The 16,025-nt window shown below is 43.0% G+C and overlaps 1 protein-coding gene across 1 annotated transcript in view; it reads right to left on the bottom strand.

The window, feature by feature from the left end:
• The window catches only part of LOC104512560 (catenin alpha-1-like), a 99,240-nt gene extending 84,295 nt beyond the window's left edge, over positions 1 to 14,945 (bottom strand). The window contains exons 1-5 of the mRNA XM_010155592.1: positions 14,836 to 14,945; positions 12,417 to 12,612; positions 4,508 to 4,674; positions 3,616 to 3,735; positions 1,282 to 1,548 (exon numbers count right to left, since the gene is read on the bottom strand). Of these exons, the coding sequence (XP_010153894.1) occupies positions 1,282 to 1,548; positions 3,616 to 3,735; positions 4,508 to 4,674; positions 12,417 to 12,612; positions 14,836 to 14,940 (855 nt within the window). The 5' untranslated portion in view covers positions 14,941 to 14,945. The remainder of the gene's footprint in view (positions 1 to 1,281; positions 1,549 to 3,615; positions 3,736 to 4,507; positions 4,675 to 12,416; positions 12,613 to 14,835) is intronic.
• Between the last annotated feature and the right edge of the window lie 1,080 nt (positions 14,946 to 16,025).

Here is a 16,025-nt window from a genome sequence, read left to right as displayed (position 1 = left end):
GCGCGGAACAACCCCTGCCGCTGCTAGGGAGCCTCACAAAGAGAACTGAAAGGTCAAAAGCTCCATGTGAGCCACAACATTCAAAAAAGGCTTCAGCCGTATATTAGAGAGTTCATATAGTAAAATATGGCCATATATCAGAAATCACATTCAATGGTTTCAGCTAGGTTAGCCAATCCATGAACCTGAGCTGAATTGCTTTCTGAATTCTCGGTGCCCAAGTCAGTCCTTAGCACCGTGTGCCGTGACAGGACCTCCCTTCCCCTCCCACAGACCAAACCTGCGACCCCTTGGGTGCTAACCAGAGGCCCACTCAAGACTTACGTTCAGCTGAACATACCACTGATGGAATTTAAGAAAAGCAGACTTAAAACTGAAATCACAGTCACAAAGATCGAGACAAGCATGACATCCTCATGGTTACCAAAGAGGTGACATAGAGAGGCTTCACACCAGGCACAGGGAGAACTCAAATAGTACTTTACCCTGCTAAGAGACATGGCAGAGAAAGTAACGGAGGGGAAGAACAAGAGTGCTAAGAGCAAAAAGGAGAAAGTGAATAATGTCTGGCAAACACAGAAGTATTAAACACCTTTTGAGTGATGGCTTTGCAATATTAAATAAAGTTTTAGAAGTAAGTTAGTGACAAGGTGTTTAAAATTCAGAAGTTCAATCAGTGGTAGACACAGAATACTGGCTTCAAAAGGAAAGTGTTCTCAGTAAAAATGCATGGCTATCCTCAATAACTTACTGAATACAAGATAGAGACTATGACAGATCAGTACAACATATCAGTGGGAAACAACTCCATTCCCACCAAAGATCGTATTAAGCTTCCCACTTCATGTTCCCCTCAATAGGTAGTTTGGGCAATTCCAAATACATTATTCAGTTTTAATAAGTCATTTCTGTCACCTACAAGAATACATGACATAAATATATTATGAAATAATCAATTTCAAATAAACCAAGGGCTTACATCTAATGTAGCAGTAGGCTAACTGCTATTTCAGAGCTAGTTTAAACTTGACAGCCTTCAATCACCAAGAACTGCATACATAACTCTATATTCCATCAATCCTAGTTCAGAGAAGGACTTTTTAAAAATAAAAGCCTACTTTACCTGGGACTTGCTGCATTTTGGTAGAAAATGATCTTTCATGCAATATAAATAAAAGCAAGCTGTTACTAGTAAATCAGGTGAATGAAAACAGGAGTTGGAGAGGGGGTTTTTGCCTTTTTTTTTTTGCTTTGTTTTTACATAAAGGGTTCAAAACTTACATCAAAGTTGTTCAGAGCATAAGCCAGCTCTCCGCCTCCACCCTGCTGCTGGGCAGCATCATCCGATGCAGTGGCTTGCGCTGCGTTGGAGATGCCCGTGACCGCCTGCTGAAGCTGTTTGTAGATCAAGTCCCTGTTCGCTTTGTAAGCGGCTACATCAGGGTGCTGCAGACAGGCCTGGGACGCCGTATAAAGAATGGGAACGTTCTTCTGCAGAATGCCTCTTGCTGCTGCCATCTGATCACGGTGACCCACATCTTTCAACTCCTGTTAGGAAAATTAAATAAAAAAAAAAAAGGGGGTTGAGAACGTTCTCCACATTTAACATCCATACACTCTCTCCCTGCACCTTCAAAAGGCAGGCAGGTTCTTTGCCTGGTATGCCCTAATCCAACTCTCTTCTGACCGAGCATCGCCATTCTTGAGGGCTCAACTAATTTCAAAACACAACAGCTTCGTAAAGACAAAAAAAAAAAAAGAAAAAAGCACTGAAGGGCAATTCACCAATCCACAATTCAAAAATCTGAAGTTGGATGTTTCCTCCTCTCCACAGGAGAGGGTCAGTATTTTGTAAGCTGGTAACACCAGTAAATCAGCAGGACACAGAAGTCAGGAGCACACTGTTTTCTCTCCACTCCTTCCAGTTTGCATTACATTTAAAAAAAAAAAAAACCACACACAAAGAAACCTAAATCTTCAGAACAGAAGACCTTCCATTTTCAGATTACTTAAGAACGAAGCTATTTAGCTATCAAATGAACAGGAAGCTTCCCCTGCAATCTTGTCTTGCGCCTGCACACAAGAAGCAAGATCTCCTTTAATTTCAACTCTAAGACTCACAACCAGAATGTTTCCTTTAATCACACCTTGAAGATGCAGTTTACTCTCCTCAAGAGACCCAGGTACTTAATTTTAGAAGAGCAAGTATATCATCTCATTGGAGATGAACAAGAAGTTGAGTGAGACAAAATTAATCCAATGACTGTAATTAACGCTAATTTAAGATTAGCGAACAAGTCCATTTGTCTTTTCCCAAACACTCAGTGCTGAAATTCCCTCAAGCACCATCACCTCTGTTTTAGAGTAGAAGCACTACGATTAGATAAGGCTTCCAAGTCCAGCACGAGCAGTAAGTTTATAAAATGAACAAACACTGTTATTAGCTGTATCATAATTTTAAAGTTACCTACTAAATCTACCAAAGAGGTGATGAAAATGAAGAGGACTGCCTGAGAAAATGAAAAAAAACACAATCTGACAGACTCTTCAGAATGAATGGGTAATATGTGACCTCTGCGAGATACGCAGTAAGCAGGGAGGGCACTCCAAGCAGGCTTACAGATTTACAGATTTGGTACAACCACTTCCCACAGCGTGGAACAATCCATCACAAAGCAGTATAACAGCATTTACTGCACTGCCATCACAACCCTACTCCCGTTTACTGCAATCAGATTGTAGATACATAGCCAACTGGCAATCCATTTTTGACTGAACACTAAGTTTATATTCAAAGACGAATCTGTGGGGGAAAAAAAAAAACCCACACCAAACACACACAACCCCAAGCAGTGTCAGAGGTGCACAAGCAGTTTTGGTTTGTACCTATCAGCAGAACAAAAACAAACAAGAAGTGCTCTACAAGAATTATGCTATTTCAGATAAAAGGGACTGCCCACACCTCTTCTTTCTTTTGAAAGCTTACCTACACAGGAATGAGTCACAACAGTGCTGTTAAACAAAACAAATTTTACACACAATTTAAGGTTAAGCACAAGCTATCCAAACACGGAGCATACACATAACAAATGCGATGTTAAACCCCTTCTCAAGCGGCATTTCAGTGCAAGACTAACCAGCATCGCCACTCACTTTCCAAGAAAGAGTTGTACTTCTGTGCCCAGCATGACTTTTGCTCCCTGTTCAAACGGAGACGTTCAGGCCATCTGTGCAAACCACAGAGGCAATAAGGTCTAGTGGTGAGTGCACCAGGCATTGGGTCACATCTCAATTCTCCCTCCTTACCCACACCTGCACTGCCCCAAAATGGGAAGCGCAAGCCTTGGGAAGCGGGATTTCATTAACGTACTAAAGCATTACCATAAACAAACACTACTAGAAGAAATTCTATCTGAAGCAGCAGGCTACAGCTGAGCAGACTTTCTGCTTACCAGCAAGCTCAAATTTCCCAATCACAGCAGAGTGCAACACAAAGTACCCTGCACTAAAAGTAAAAAAAAGTATTAGCAGCAAAAGGTACTGGTCAAGAGCAGCAAGGCTGCCTTGTGTCTGAAAAAGAAGTAGTAATATACAGAAGAGCTGCCACCACAATACCTGTTGTCTTTTGGCTGCCATTATGTTAAGCTTGTCCACTTCTGGTTTGAGGGCTTTGTATTGGATACCCAAATCCTGCTCTGTGCCAGCATTTCTCAGCTTCAAGATACCTTCTTCCACCTAAAAAGAATATATATTCACATATTTTTCCAAGTAATACAGAATCCACAGTTCAGGACATAATTCAGAATGATCTTCACAGTAGACAGAGAAAGCAACCTTCCTCTGCCCCCTTTTATTTTTTGGAGAGAGATACTTCAAAGGCTCAGTACTTAGCTACTACTTCATAGTTGCCAGCTACCAGAGACAGCCAAGTACACACATTTGAACAAGCGTGAAGGAGCCCAGGGCCCTGGTAGGGATGTGGCAGTGGCTGTCGAAGGGCATGAGGACAGTCCTCAAAGTCCTGTGCAAAAGCAGGCCCAGTATTGACTCTCATTTCATTTCAAATCCTGTGCAAACCACCCACCCACCCTCTTGCTTGTGGGAAGAGGAGGCTTCCTCAAATATTCCATATTCATTTTATTTAGTCTACCAAAGCTACTCATCCCTAGTAGCTACAAGGGAGTACTGGTTCTAAGAAAGCCAGATTACTAAAGATGAAAAAAGCTGGTTAACACCTGCAGTTGCAGACCATAGTGCATTTAGTTTCAGTACTAAAAGTTCAGAATAAAGCACAACACAATGTCAAAAGATGATCAGAGCCAACACAAGTGACAAACATCCACTGAACATGTTTTGCTCAGAGGAAAAACCCTCAAAACCTCCCTGCTCCAGAAGCGAGCCGCTGACAGAGCACACACCAGGGTCAGCACACAGGCAGGAAAAAGCCACTTGGCAGAGCATGCCTGGCTTGCCAGGCACAGAGATCCACAGCAAGAATTACACTTACTACTTTAAGTTGAACAAGCAGCTTGTAAACATCTGCCATGTCAGCCAAAATCAGCAGTCGAGTAACGGCAGAGAGGAGGGCGCGTGCCGCTCGGACCATGTTCCCTCGTTTCACAGAGGAGCAGGGGTCATCTGCAAACTCCCCCGACGCACTCTTCATCAGGTCACCTGCACAAGGGGAGAGGATAGACCGACTTAACATTACTCAGCATTTCTTAAGGGGCTGCGAGGATTCCTGGGCAAGCCAACACAAGTCTTGAAAACAAAATACGTTTGCTTAAACACGGCCAGCAATTAACACTGCATGTAGCTACCTCTACGTAGTTACTGCATGGTATCAGGGTAGAGGGGCTGGTACAGGGTAGAAGGGCTGGGAAATAACACTTTGGTCCCCATTTCCCATTGTACAAGTGTTTTAACATGCCAGAATGCCCTCTGGAAAGGCAGTATGCCTTCGCTCTTACGTGCAGGGCTGCAGTTATTTCAGAAACTACAATGCTTTCAAAGCTTAAGCAAAAGCTTTGATTTGTGTTCGTGGAGGAGTTAAACAGAAAGCAGCAGAAAGTACTGTAAACACACAAGGAAGCGCCACAGCTCATAGGACTGTAAACAACTCGGAGCGATGACCTGGCTGGATATGCCCTGGTTCGCATTCAAAGCGAGGCACAGCTCAGTAAAATGCTTCAGTGTTTCGTAGCCTACGGGTCTGCATCTGGTGCAGGAAAGAATTTGGGTTTCAGATGGTAACAATGCCATTGGTTAACTATGAAAAGCAAAGGCCACTTTACACAGCTACAGAAATTCCTCCAGAAGGCATTCAGAAAGCATAAAAGTAATGTCTGCAAATAGTCAGAGGAGTAAATTTTGCATTTCTCCCCTCCCTTTTCTAGGGCAGGATTTTGGTTCCAGTACCACAGTTTCTACACAGCAGCAAGTTTTGGAATCCGCAAATTGTTCTTGGATTTCTCTGTATTTCAGAAATACTTGATGAACAGCTAGGACTTCATTTAGAAAATGCTAGGTGCTCAAGGCCAAGGATTTGCAGGCAGCTGGAAGTGACCAGAAAGCAGACGAGTTGTGCTGTAACTGCTGTGTCAGAGGCTTCCCAAAACTGCTACAAAAACACATCCATATGGCCAAATGCCATAACAAAAATAGCATGTCTCAGATAAGAAGACAAGAACCTCAAACAGTGCTTCACAAGTGCCAGCTGACAGCGACTCCCACCGAGCCCACTACCAAACAGAGCTGGGGGAAGTCTGCAGCAAAATCTGAAGACGATGCAGGAGCATCGTCCTGCCAAGGGCTCTCCTGCTCCCACAGCTAGGCAACCAGCACAGCAGAACCCCAGCACAGGGAGGGTTTCAGCTTTCCGCTTTCACAACTTTTTAAAACCACTCAAAAATGCCTACAACTGGAGAGCTCGGGGTTAACCATCCCTACACTTAGTGGCAAGCAATTAATGTCTAGCCCTGGAAGAGTTTCTAGTACTCAAGCACTCTACACCTTCATAGCTAAATACAGCCCAAACACAGCTGCCAGCCTGTCCAAGCAACTACATCAAAACACTCAGTTTTTGTTCAAATGCTCCCTCCTATGTAACACCCTTCCATCATCTTAAATAATACGACGAAGAGTGGCATACAACATTTTAAGATTAAAAATATGCTACTTCAGTACTGTGACATATGAAAAAAAGCTTCTGTCCAAGTACAGACCAGCTATAAATATCAATCTAAAGCTATCCCTTACCCAACTTTGAGGAACACAACTCATTATTTTAACGAGTGTAAAGAGCCGCAGATTTCCAGATGGGTGAAAGATGATCTATCTCCACTGCTGAAAAACTGCAGCCAGCCCTGAGATTATAAAACCCCTACATAGCAGACATGGCCCTTTCTTTATTCCTTCTTGAAGAGGCTAATAATGGTGACATTAATTCACTACCACAAGTATGAAAACTATCAACAGTCTCGGGATTTAAGGATATATGCCAGAACCAAAATTCACTACAGATACTTCCTCCCTGATTTATTTATATGTAAAATTCCTACATTTCCAACTCCCAAATAAATGTTGTTTTCATTTATTTCCTATTTAAAACAACTTAGAGAGGTGGCCACTCACTTCATCTGAAACTCAGAGATTGCTAACAAGGTTAAAAATCAAAGTTATCCTCTAGCCATCTCTTAAACTGCAAACTTAAGAGACAGTCCTGAAATAAAATGCTATTCGTTTTTATTTTAAAGAAGAGGCTTTCAGTGATTATGTGAGTTTCAAACAGCTTGTCAGGGTGTCAAAAGATAACCAGCTTCCCAGAATTAAAGGAAGACTGTATTTAAAGCTGTTGCATATATTTATTTTTTTCCTGCATATTAAGGAAAGCTGGCTTTCAGACTTCTTGTACAATGAAAAAACGTGGGGTAGTTATTTTAGCTAGACTCAAAGGGTAAGAGGCAACTCTGCCCCAGCCTAAGTATGTTAGAATCACAGAATGGTTTGGGTTGGAAGGGACCTTAAAGATCATCTGTTCCAACCCCCTTGCCATGGGCAGGGACACCTTCCACTAGACCAGGTTGCTCCAAGCCTCATCCAGCCTGGCCTTGGACACTTCCAGGGATGGGGCATCCACAGCTTCTCTGGGCAACCTGTCCCAGTGCCTCCCCACCCTCTGCGGGAAGAACTTCTTCCTGATATCTAATCCAAACCCCACCACTTCCCATTTAAACCCGTTACCCCTTGTCCTGTCACTACAGGCCCTTGTAAAAAGTCCCCCCCCAGCTTCCTTGTAGCCCCTTCAGGTACTGGAAGGTGCTATAAGGTCTCCCCGGAGCCTTCTCTTCTCCAGGCTGAATAAGCCCAACTCTCTCAGCCTGTCCCCATAGCAGAGGGGCTCCAGCCCTTGGAGCATCTCTGTGGCCTCCTCTGGACTCGCTCCAAGTGGTCTATATCCTTCTGATATTGAGGGCTCCACAGCTGGACGCAGCACTCCAGGTGGGGTCTCACCAGAGCAGAGGGGCAGAATCCCCTCCCTCGACCTGCTGGCCACACTTCTCCTGATGCAGCCCAGGATACGGTTGGCTTTCTGGGCTGCCAGCGCCCACGGCCGGCTCATGGCCAGCTTTTCGTCCACCAGCATCCCCCAGTCCTTCTCCTCACGGCTGCTCTCTGTCCACTCTCCACCCAGCCTGTACTTGTGCTTGGGATTGCCCCGACCCAGGTGCAATCCTGGGTGTGTTACTGCATTATGTGTGCGTATTAGGAGTTGAAGCTGGATCCAGCATAATCCTTCCGTCTTCAAATCTGAACCAGAGGTAACACAGCAAGTTTGAAAGCAGGACTTCAAGAGTTAAAAAGAAATACACTGCAGAAGAGTGAGACTATGAGACTCAGATTATACAGCTGGTATGAATTCTTATATGAGTAATCTGTTTTTCCAATATAACCTTAGATTTTCACTAGATATTACAAGGGAAAGATAATAAAACAGAGTTGAGAAAAGAAGAGGCAACAGTAGCCATACTATGATCTTGTCAATAAAGCACTAAGAATTCAATTAAATCTAATGGAACAAAGCCCATTTCAGAAATAGTAAGATTTTAGTCCATCAGAAGAAAATTACCATTTTCTAGTCTCATTCCCACCATGCCCAGAGGGGCTGACAGCACTTTCAGACAGCACTATTAATCCTCCTCAGCAGCATGGTACAGGATGACCATGACAGAGAGGGCTTGCTTCATACGAACACTGACGGAGCAGGAAAGCGGCAGAGAAGCCAGGCCAAGGCAAGGCAGGGAAGCCCTAAGACACACATAAGCACTGCTGCTTTTCCCCCCAAGCTAGAAATTCGTGCCCACACATCACCATGTACCCTTCAGCACCTTCAATTCCAGTACAAAGCTTGTCTCCAGTCTGCTTTGCTGGTTATATTAGAAATAGTGCCATCAGGCCATGCCTCTACCTGCTCTCAATGCCCTACCACACGGCTCCCTAGGGCTGTCTATTCCCCACTAAAGGAAGGCAAGCTGAAATCAGAGTTTCAAAACCCTACTATTCTGGATTTTGAAGTCCCATCCTACCACTAATGCCACTGTCAGCATCCACCACCAGTGGCACAGCAGGCTGCCCTTGCTTTCTACTATATAGGACAAGGCCCAAGTCTTCTTTTGTCATTTCAACATAGCAGCTGATACTCATGGCAACAAAAGCTTCTGTTAATTCCTTAATCATGTCTTCAATTAAATCCATACACTGCCCACAACACTCCTCCTGCAGTTTGCCAAGAGCTGTCTCAGAGCTCCCTTGGGTATGGCTTTTCAAAGTTCTCAAGTTCCTGGCTGGAAGATTACTTCTAATAATACAAGTGGTACACTCCTCAAACATTTTTCTTGCAGGGAACAACTGAGAACTCTTTGCACCCTTCCAAGAAATTAAGGTAACTGGTCATAACAGAATTTTAAAGTTGAATTTTCCAAGAATTCAGTGTTTATCTTCAAGTTCTTCACAACTGGCCTCCTCCTGTTCCTTGGAAATCCTTAAACCATGCATCTTATGTGAAGTACACCTGAAAAAAACGTTTCACCCTTTCATAATCTGCCGCAGTGTGGTTTCAGAGAAAGCTTCCCTCAAATGCAGGACGGAGAGACACCATGCTGAGTCAGTGGGTTCACCCCCCTGCGTTTCCAACCATGAAACACAATCAAAGTCCAGAGGATTCACTAGGCCATTCATCCATCCTCTTCCCTCAAACCCTATGCACAGGCTTACACTTCTTCATTTTAAGCTTTACTTTTTGGTCTTTTATGTAAAGTTACCATAGGAAGACACACCAGTAGGAGCATAGCTAACGCCCTGGATCCTCACACTAGCATACAGATCTACAGGGGCACCGAACTATGGTCATCAGTACCCCAGAAAAACAGGAATAGCCTCGTCAGCCTGACCTGAAACCCTATGCACAGGCTTACACTTCTTCATTTTAAGCTTTACTTTTTGGTCTTTTATGTAAAGTTACCATAGGAAGACACACCAGTAGGAGCATAGCTAACGCCCTGGATCCTCACACTAGCATACAGATCTACAGGGGCACCGAACTATGGTCATCAGTACCCCAGAACAACAGGAATAGCCTGGTCAGCCTGACCTGAAAGGAATTTCCTTCCTGATCCCAGAGTCTGCAACCTATCTCAGGGCCAAACACCTGGGTAAAACTGATTCAGTTCCAAACACCTCCTGACAGCACCAGAAGAGCCAACCATTTTGACATCCTTCAGTGCTTCCTAAGAAGTAAAACCCTATCAAGAGCTTACTGTGATGGGAGTGAGGCTGGGCAAGACCAGTATCACCCCCTCTATTACCCAGCAAAACGCCAGTGGTGGAAATCAGTGAAACAACTGCTCTAAGGATGCTGAAATCCATTCACATCAGACATTTTCCCAGCACTACATCTTTCCTATGACCACAGCAGAATCTGTTCTGAAAAACACTGGTTCTTTGTCTCCACTGTTGCATTCAAAAATTTATTTTAAGAAGTTTCACTACTTTAAAAGAAGTCAGAAGTCCAAAGCTTTAAAGGACCAGTAATCTTACTTTAGGGTATTTCATGAACTTGTTTAATATTTAAAGCAAGTTGTAATTTATTCTTCCATTGTAAAAATCAGGAAGACTTTAAAGATCCACTTATATTGATTTAGTATGTAGCCACACTATCATTCATTCTAAATAGCTCTTTTCACTTCTTTGTTTTTACCCCCAACAAATGGGATTTTATGAACAAGCGTGCTCACTAAAATCATGTACCCTCTTAATCTTCTTCTTGCTAGGCTAAAAAAAAATTTTAATTTTCTCTGATGAGACAAGTTATCTATTGTCCTAATCATCTTCATAACCTCTGCCTACATTCATTCATCTTTTTTTATTATGGTAACTAAACCGCTCCCTACTCTAAATAGAGGCATTATTAATTCTATTTTCCTGTCTTCTGCTGAAGATAAATTGTGCTGTACATCTATAATCCCACTGCTGCCATCAGACACACCAATGCTGCCAGTTCATGACCACTGCGCTGTTGACCCAGACGCCCAGATCCTCCTCTCCACTCTTGCCCAGTTGCTAAAGGCAGATAAAGACACCAACACTTGAAGTTTTGCTAAGCACACGCACGGGCTTTGCATTATACTTCCCTCACTCCTCCAGTTCGTGATTTCAACTGGTCCACCACAATACTGGAAACTTTTCCAAAGCACGTAGACTGTACACACAAACACTCATACGTGTTTATCTCCTTGAAGTTATTAGCACTACTGAGAACCGCGATCCTCCCCTGGGCATTGGCAGCAATAAGCCTTCCTGCTGCTGTATCTCATTTTTCACCATTTGCTTCTAATTTCCTCAAAGGTTGGTTGGGTTTTTAATTTCCTTCGTCAGAGCTGCTCTGCTAAACCTGACCAAACACTGGCAGCATGACGGGACACGGGCTTTTATCGCTGGTTGTGCTGCCCCAGCAGCGCAGCCCTGTCGACTGCATCCCCACAAACAGCAGTGGGCACCAGCCGGATTCAGGCGAATCACTAAAGTCTAGTCATCGCCCGCCCAGCTGCAGAAAACACACAGCTATTGTCTCTATGCACTGGATTTCATGCAAGCTGCAAACAGTAAAAAGGGAGGAAGAAGTGAAACGACATGAAGGTGGGAAGTTATTTCACTCCAGCACCTCTCAGCTATGAACACCTCTCTGTCAAAGATCAGCAGAGCAGGCAGGGTTTGGCATCAAGTCTATGCGTAGTCTCAAAATCAAGCAGGGGCCAAGGAACAAGTGAAAGGGTCATCCCGAAGGTTTTTTACATCAGCCTCTTCTTCCTACAGCTTCTCACTGCAATATGCAGCTACACGTTCAGCTAATGGACCCTTCTCAGTCCCAAGGACTGAGTACAGCTCCCTCACTCACGAGTATCACCGAGTCCTTTGAAGGTACTCATAGATGAGCTCTGACTCAATTCTGAGCAGCAATCACGCAAGCACCAAGAATTAAAGGCTTCAAGACAAAGGGGTCTCTTTGTTTGTTGTTGTTAAATTAAGCCAACCCAATTAGCCCCTTATATTGCAGCTGCCTTATGTTGATCTTTCCTTGGTCTGTCAACCAGGCTCGTCCAGAACTTCGAACCATTTTCGACTAATATTTCATCACCATGCAACTTCAGCTACAAACAAGTAATTAATGCTAATGAGTTTTCCTTTTTTGCAGCAGCAGCAGCCGCCACCATTATTACCAGTTGACTGGGTTTCACTGAAGCATAGAAAAGGCTCATGACTGGAAGAATGATAAATGATTTATGAGCAACAATATTTACTAGTGCATATTTTCGAGTAAGCCAGCTCCATTGGCTTTTCTTGCAGGTCTTCTCCATGACAGTGAAAAAGAAACTGATAAAAATCGACACTAGATGTGGAGGAGGAAGCCTGGAATATTTAATCAAGGTCTTTGCATTCTGTTTGTTGCTGTTTACATTCTGCATATTCGAGACACCCAGCTCTGTCAAGGCGACACTCAGCTCTTCCTCCTCCAATGCTGTTTTGTACATATTTGAATACTGAAGTTAGACACATCTGAGATGTAGTTCCATAACATTTATACACCACGGGAGGGGGGTGGGTTGACTTCTTAGTCTAAACTGAGTTTTAAACACTCTTCAAAGAATCAGCCCTTCTGCTTCTCAATCTCCACTTGGCACATCCCATTTCCACATCTGCCCAGTTCACATTATTCCCCAAGGAAGGCAGCAGGACAAGGCAAGAAGCTATGCACGTGGAGAGGTGCTAAGTCAGTAGAACTAACAGCAAAAAGGAAATAGGAACAGTTCTGCTTAAGCTTGTAAAACTGGTTTTTACGAGATCAGAGACACAGCTCTTACCTTGCTTACGAACATCTTCCACAGCTGCTACCAGCTCCTCTTTAAGGAACTGGCTCTCTTTCGCAATCTTGTCTCCTTTCTCCAGGAAATTCTCTGTGGCTTGTTCAACTGAAGCAGCCAAAACATGGGCCTTTTTAGAACGCCCTCGCTTTTTATTAGAGGGGCCCTTGTTGCTAGTGTTAACCAGTGTTGTTACCTAAAGGCACAGATGGAGGGGAAAAAACCAAAAAACATGACACAGATTAGGAGTTCATCAATTTGACAGCAAGGCCACATGTATTTTTTCTAGACAGCATATCGCAAACACCCGCACTAGTGCCAGCTCCAAACATTAAACTCAAACAAGTGTTTTTCACATCTCTTTAAACATTACCATGCTTCTTGATTCCTCAGCTGAGCATTATAAATTCAGCTAAACTGCTTAGAGATTGTTCTTATCAGCAGCAGACCTGAAAATTTGATTTTAAGAACTGAGATCTATTTGTATTTTTTGATAAACTGCAGTCTCAGTAACAGGCCAGAGCTACTTGGCATCTCATAAAAAGAAACCAAGTTGAGGATAAGTAGCTGGGGATAGCTCTCCAGGCACAAGAGACCCCAAACAAGGCTGAACCCATTATCTAGCAACACAGTATCACTTCAGTCCACAACAGTACTACAGCCAATGGATTAAACGCAGACTGAAAGACATCCTAGAGCTCATTATTTCCCTAAAACAACTAAAACTGAACTCTCACAGTTCTCTCACAAACAACAAATACTTTAAATTTTTAAATTTTAGTTTAAAACCCTGCTTGGAGCTGGTCACCAGCAGCTGGGTGACCACAAGGTACTCCATTAGCTCAGGATTTATGCCCTTTAATCAAATGCAGACAGATGTCCCAAAATCCATGCACACTTTTTCCATTTGCCTTTGCCTTCCCCCCCTCTTTTTGTTAAGTCTAGGAAGATGCATACAAAGCTACTTGAGAGGGACATTAAATTACAACACTAAAAATATTACTACTCTGGAAAGCCCAGGGACTGCTGACATAAAGGTCCTCAGAGCTGAATCCATCTTCTCAGTAGGTTGATTCAGAGAGGAAAAGCCATCAGATGGGAATAACACTGCCAGTTAATGGGTAGCATTTCTACTGGGTAGCATCCATTCATCATGTACTACAAATAACGACCAAGTGGCAACAAGGCAACTTACTCTAATTTCCTCTCTGTATTATGCCAGTCACATCACTCACAAAACTCAGGACTACCAGTACAGCCTACTGTGCTGAGGAATAAATTATAGGCACTGAACTTGCACAGAAGGGTCCTATAAACAGGTTTGCTCCATCAAGTTCACCAAATTAGGGCAATTTCACTTAAAGAAAGACTAAAAAGCTACACAGTAGATCATCATGCCCACCTGAATACCTGAAGGGAGCAAATGGCAGGTACGGACAGCAGCTTGGCGATTAACGGGATGTTAAAAGCGGAAACAGAACTTGATTGCTGCAGTTTGCGCTTAGCAGGAGCTGCGTCCAGTTCATGCTATCATTTTAAAAAATTTCATATTTCAGGAAAACAATGCTAAAGAAGAGGAGTTAACTGTCTCCAGCACACCTTCTCTTCCAGAGCTCCTAGAAAGTCTCTTCCAAGAATCTTCAGAACGCCCAATACGCACAGCTTACATTTACAAGACCTACTCTAGCTTTCCTACATTCTTCAGTGCATTTCACTGAGCAATATACACCATGCAGAAATTCACTTTTATTCACAAATCTAACATAGGCAGAAATGAAAAGTATCCATATCTTGTAAAAGATACACCGAAACAAACGCCATAAAGCATACTTCTCGGGTGGAACAGGTCAGTAATCTATTTATAGCATAAGGCTGTTCTAGATGGGTTACAAACAAGCCTCACCATGCATTTCACTGCACCTGAACCTCCTTCCAAAGGGAACTCTAAACACAGGTAATCTCAAAGAGAAATAAAAAGCTTGAGACCCTACTTCTGGCACACACTAATGGCTTTGTTGCAGGGGACTTTTGTCCTTCCTGAATACCAGTTTCTAAACGACACATAGCACAGCTTTTTAAAGACTCAACAACAAAGCAGCATACCACCCAAAACACCGGAGGGAAACAGCACAGCAGCAGTGCAGCATTAGCTACTAACACGCATTTCTGCGCTTCTAATTGAAATACCGTGCCCCATCAGGCACTGAGGCAGCACGGTCTTTGTAGACCCATGCCCAGGAACTGTTACGCTAAAACTGAACAACAGAATCACTTCAACACTGTTTCCATCTTGAGTTTTGCAGTCATTTTACTTCTGGGATTTAAGCTTTGAAAGTTACTTAATTGAAATGATAAATCAAAACAGGTAGTCATCCTTAGAAAGGTTTTTTTCTGTCCCCCCCTTTTTTTTTTATCCTACCTGTGTAACAAGAGGCTCAAGTAGTCTTTCAACCGCCAGTGTTCTTATCTCCAAGCTTTTGGGGTCCCATTTGAAGTTAACGTTGCCTGCAGTAACAGCAGTCATTTCTGTAAGAAAAAAGCTACATTAATATATTTTTATTATTAATGCTGTTAAAACATATTCTAAAGATAAAGTGGAGGCTGTTAAACACACATGTCCATTTGGTGTAAGTTAAAGTTATACTGTCTCTGGAAATAGCAGATTCTGTTCAACTGGTGACAGTTCAAAAAACAAACAAACAAAAAATCGCTTGTTATGACAATATACAGCCATTACCTGTATGTTTTGGTTAGAAAATAAAAACAAGAGCAAACAAAAATCACACCAAGACCTATCCAAAAGCCACAATATTTTATCAGAGCAACAACAAGATAAGCGATGTTTGGTCTGCTCATCAATGGTTCCCAAGCAATGAAAAAGGGCCTAACAGCTAGTGGAGGCACATTCCCCATGAAGCTGTGGGCTAAAGAAATAATCCTGATTCCCACTGCCTCCCTCCAGGGCCTACTGGCCTGTGCTCCCAGACCAGCTCCGAGACAGCCAAAGGTCTAGCAGGAGGGGAGGGAATGCCTCGACTTTAACAGCAGGGAATCTGCCAGGTTTCTCAGCTCCACTACGAGTCGCTGCCCCAAATGCTCTGTCAAACCAGGAGCTAGTTCTAACGCACCTCATTCAACCTGCCTGTTCATCCAACTCACCTCCAGGAAGTACAAAGGTAAAATAGTGAGTATAAGCCTTACAAAGCCAGAAAATCCAGTTGGTTATTTTTAACAGCTTATATATCTACTACACTTCCTCCTAACATTTACATAGGAGGGAAAAGCAGATTTGCATGAAGAGATCTGTTAAAAGCTGTCACTGAGCCGTTCCTTCCCGTTACAGTTTTATATCAACATCCCAATGGAACAGCAAATAGGATTATGGGGAAAGTTTAGTGCAACTACTAAAACAGCTCTGCTTTTGAAACCAGTAATCTGACAAAAAAATTCAAATAATGAACTAGAACAGATGACTAGATTAACACTGAGACTGTACAGCACAAAGGAATAACCAGAACCATTATTTCAGTTAAATAAATGGATTTTAAGTATTTAAAGGTCCATAAAACCACTTCATACCACTTCAGACTTAATAGATTCCAGCCATTC

Source organism: Eurypyga helias, unplaced genomic scaffold (assembly GCF_000690775.1).
Source record: "Eurypyga helias isolate BGI_N326 unplaced genomic scaffold, ASM69077v1 scaffold737, whole genome shotgun sequence".
NCBI lineage: Eukaryota > Metazoa > Chordata > Aves > Eurypygiformes > Eurypygidae > Eurypyga > Eurypyga helias.
The sequence above is the reverse complement of the archived record's forward strand: the minus strand, read 5'-3'. Positions and strand labels throughout refer to the sequence as shown.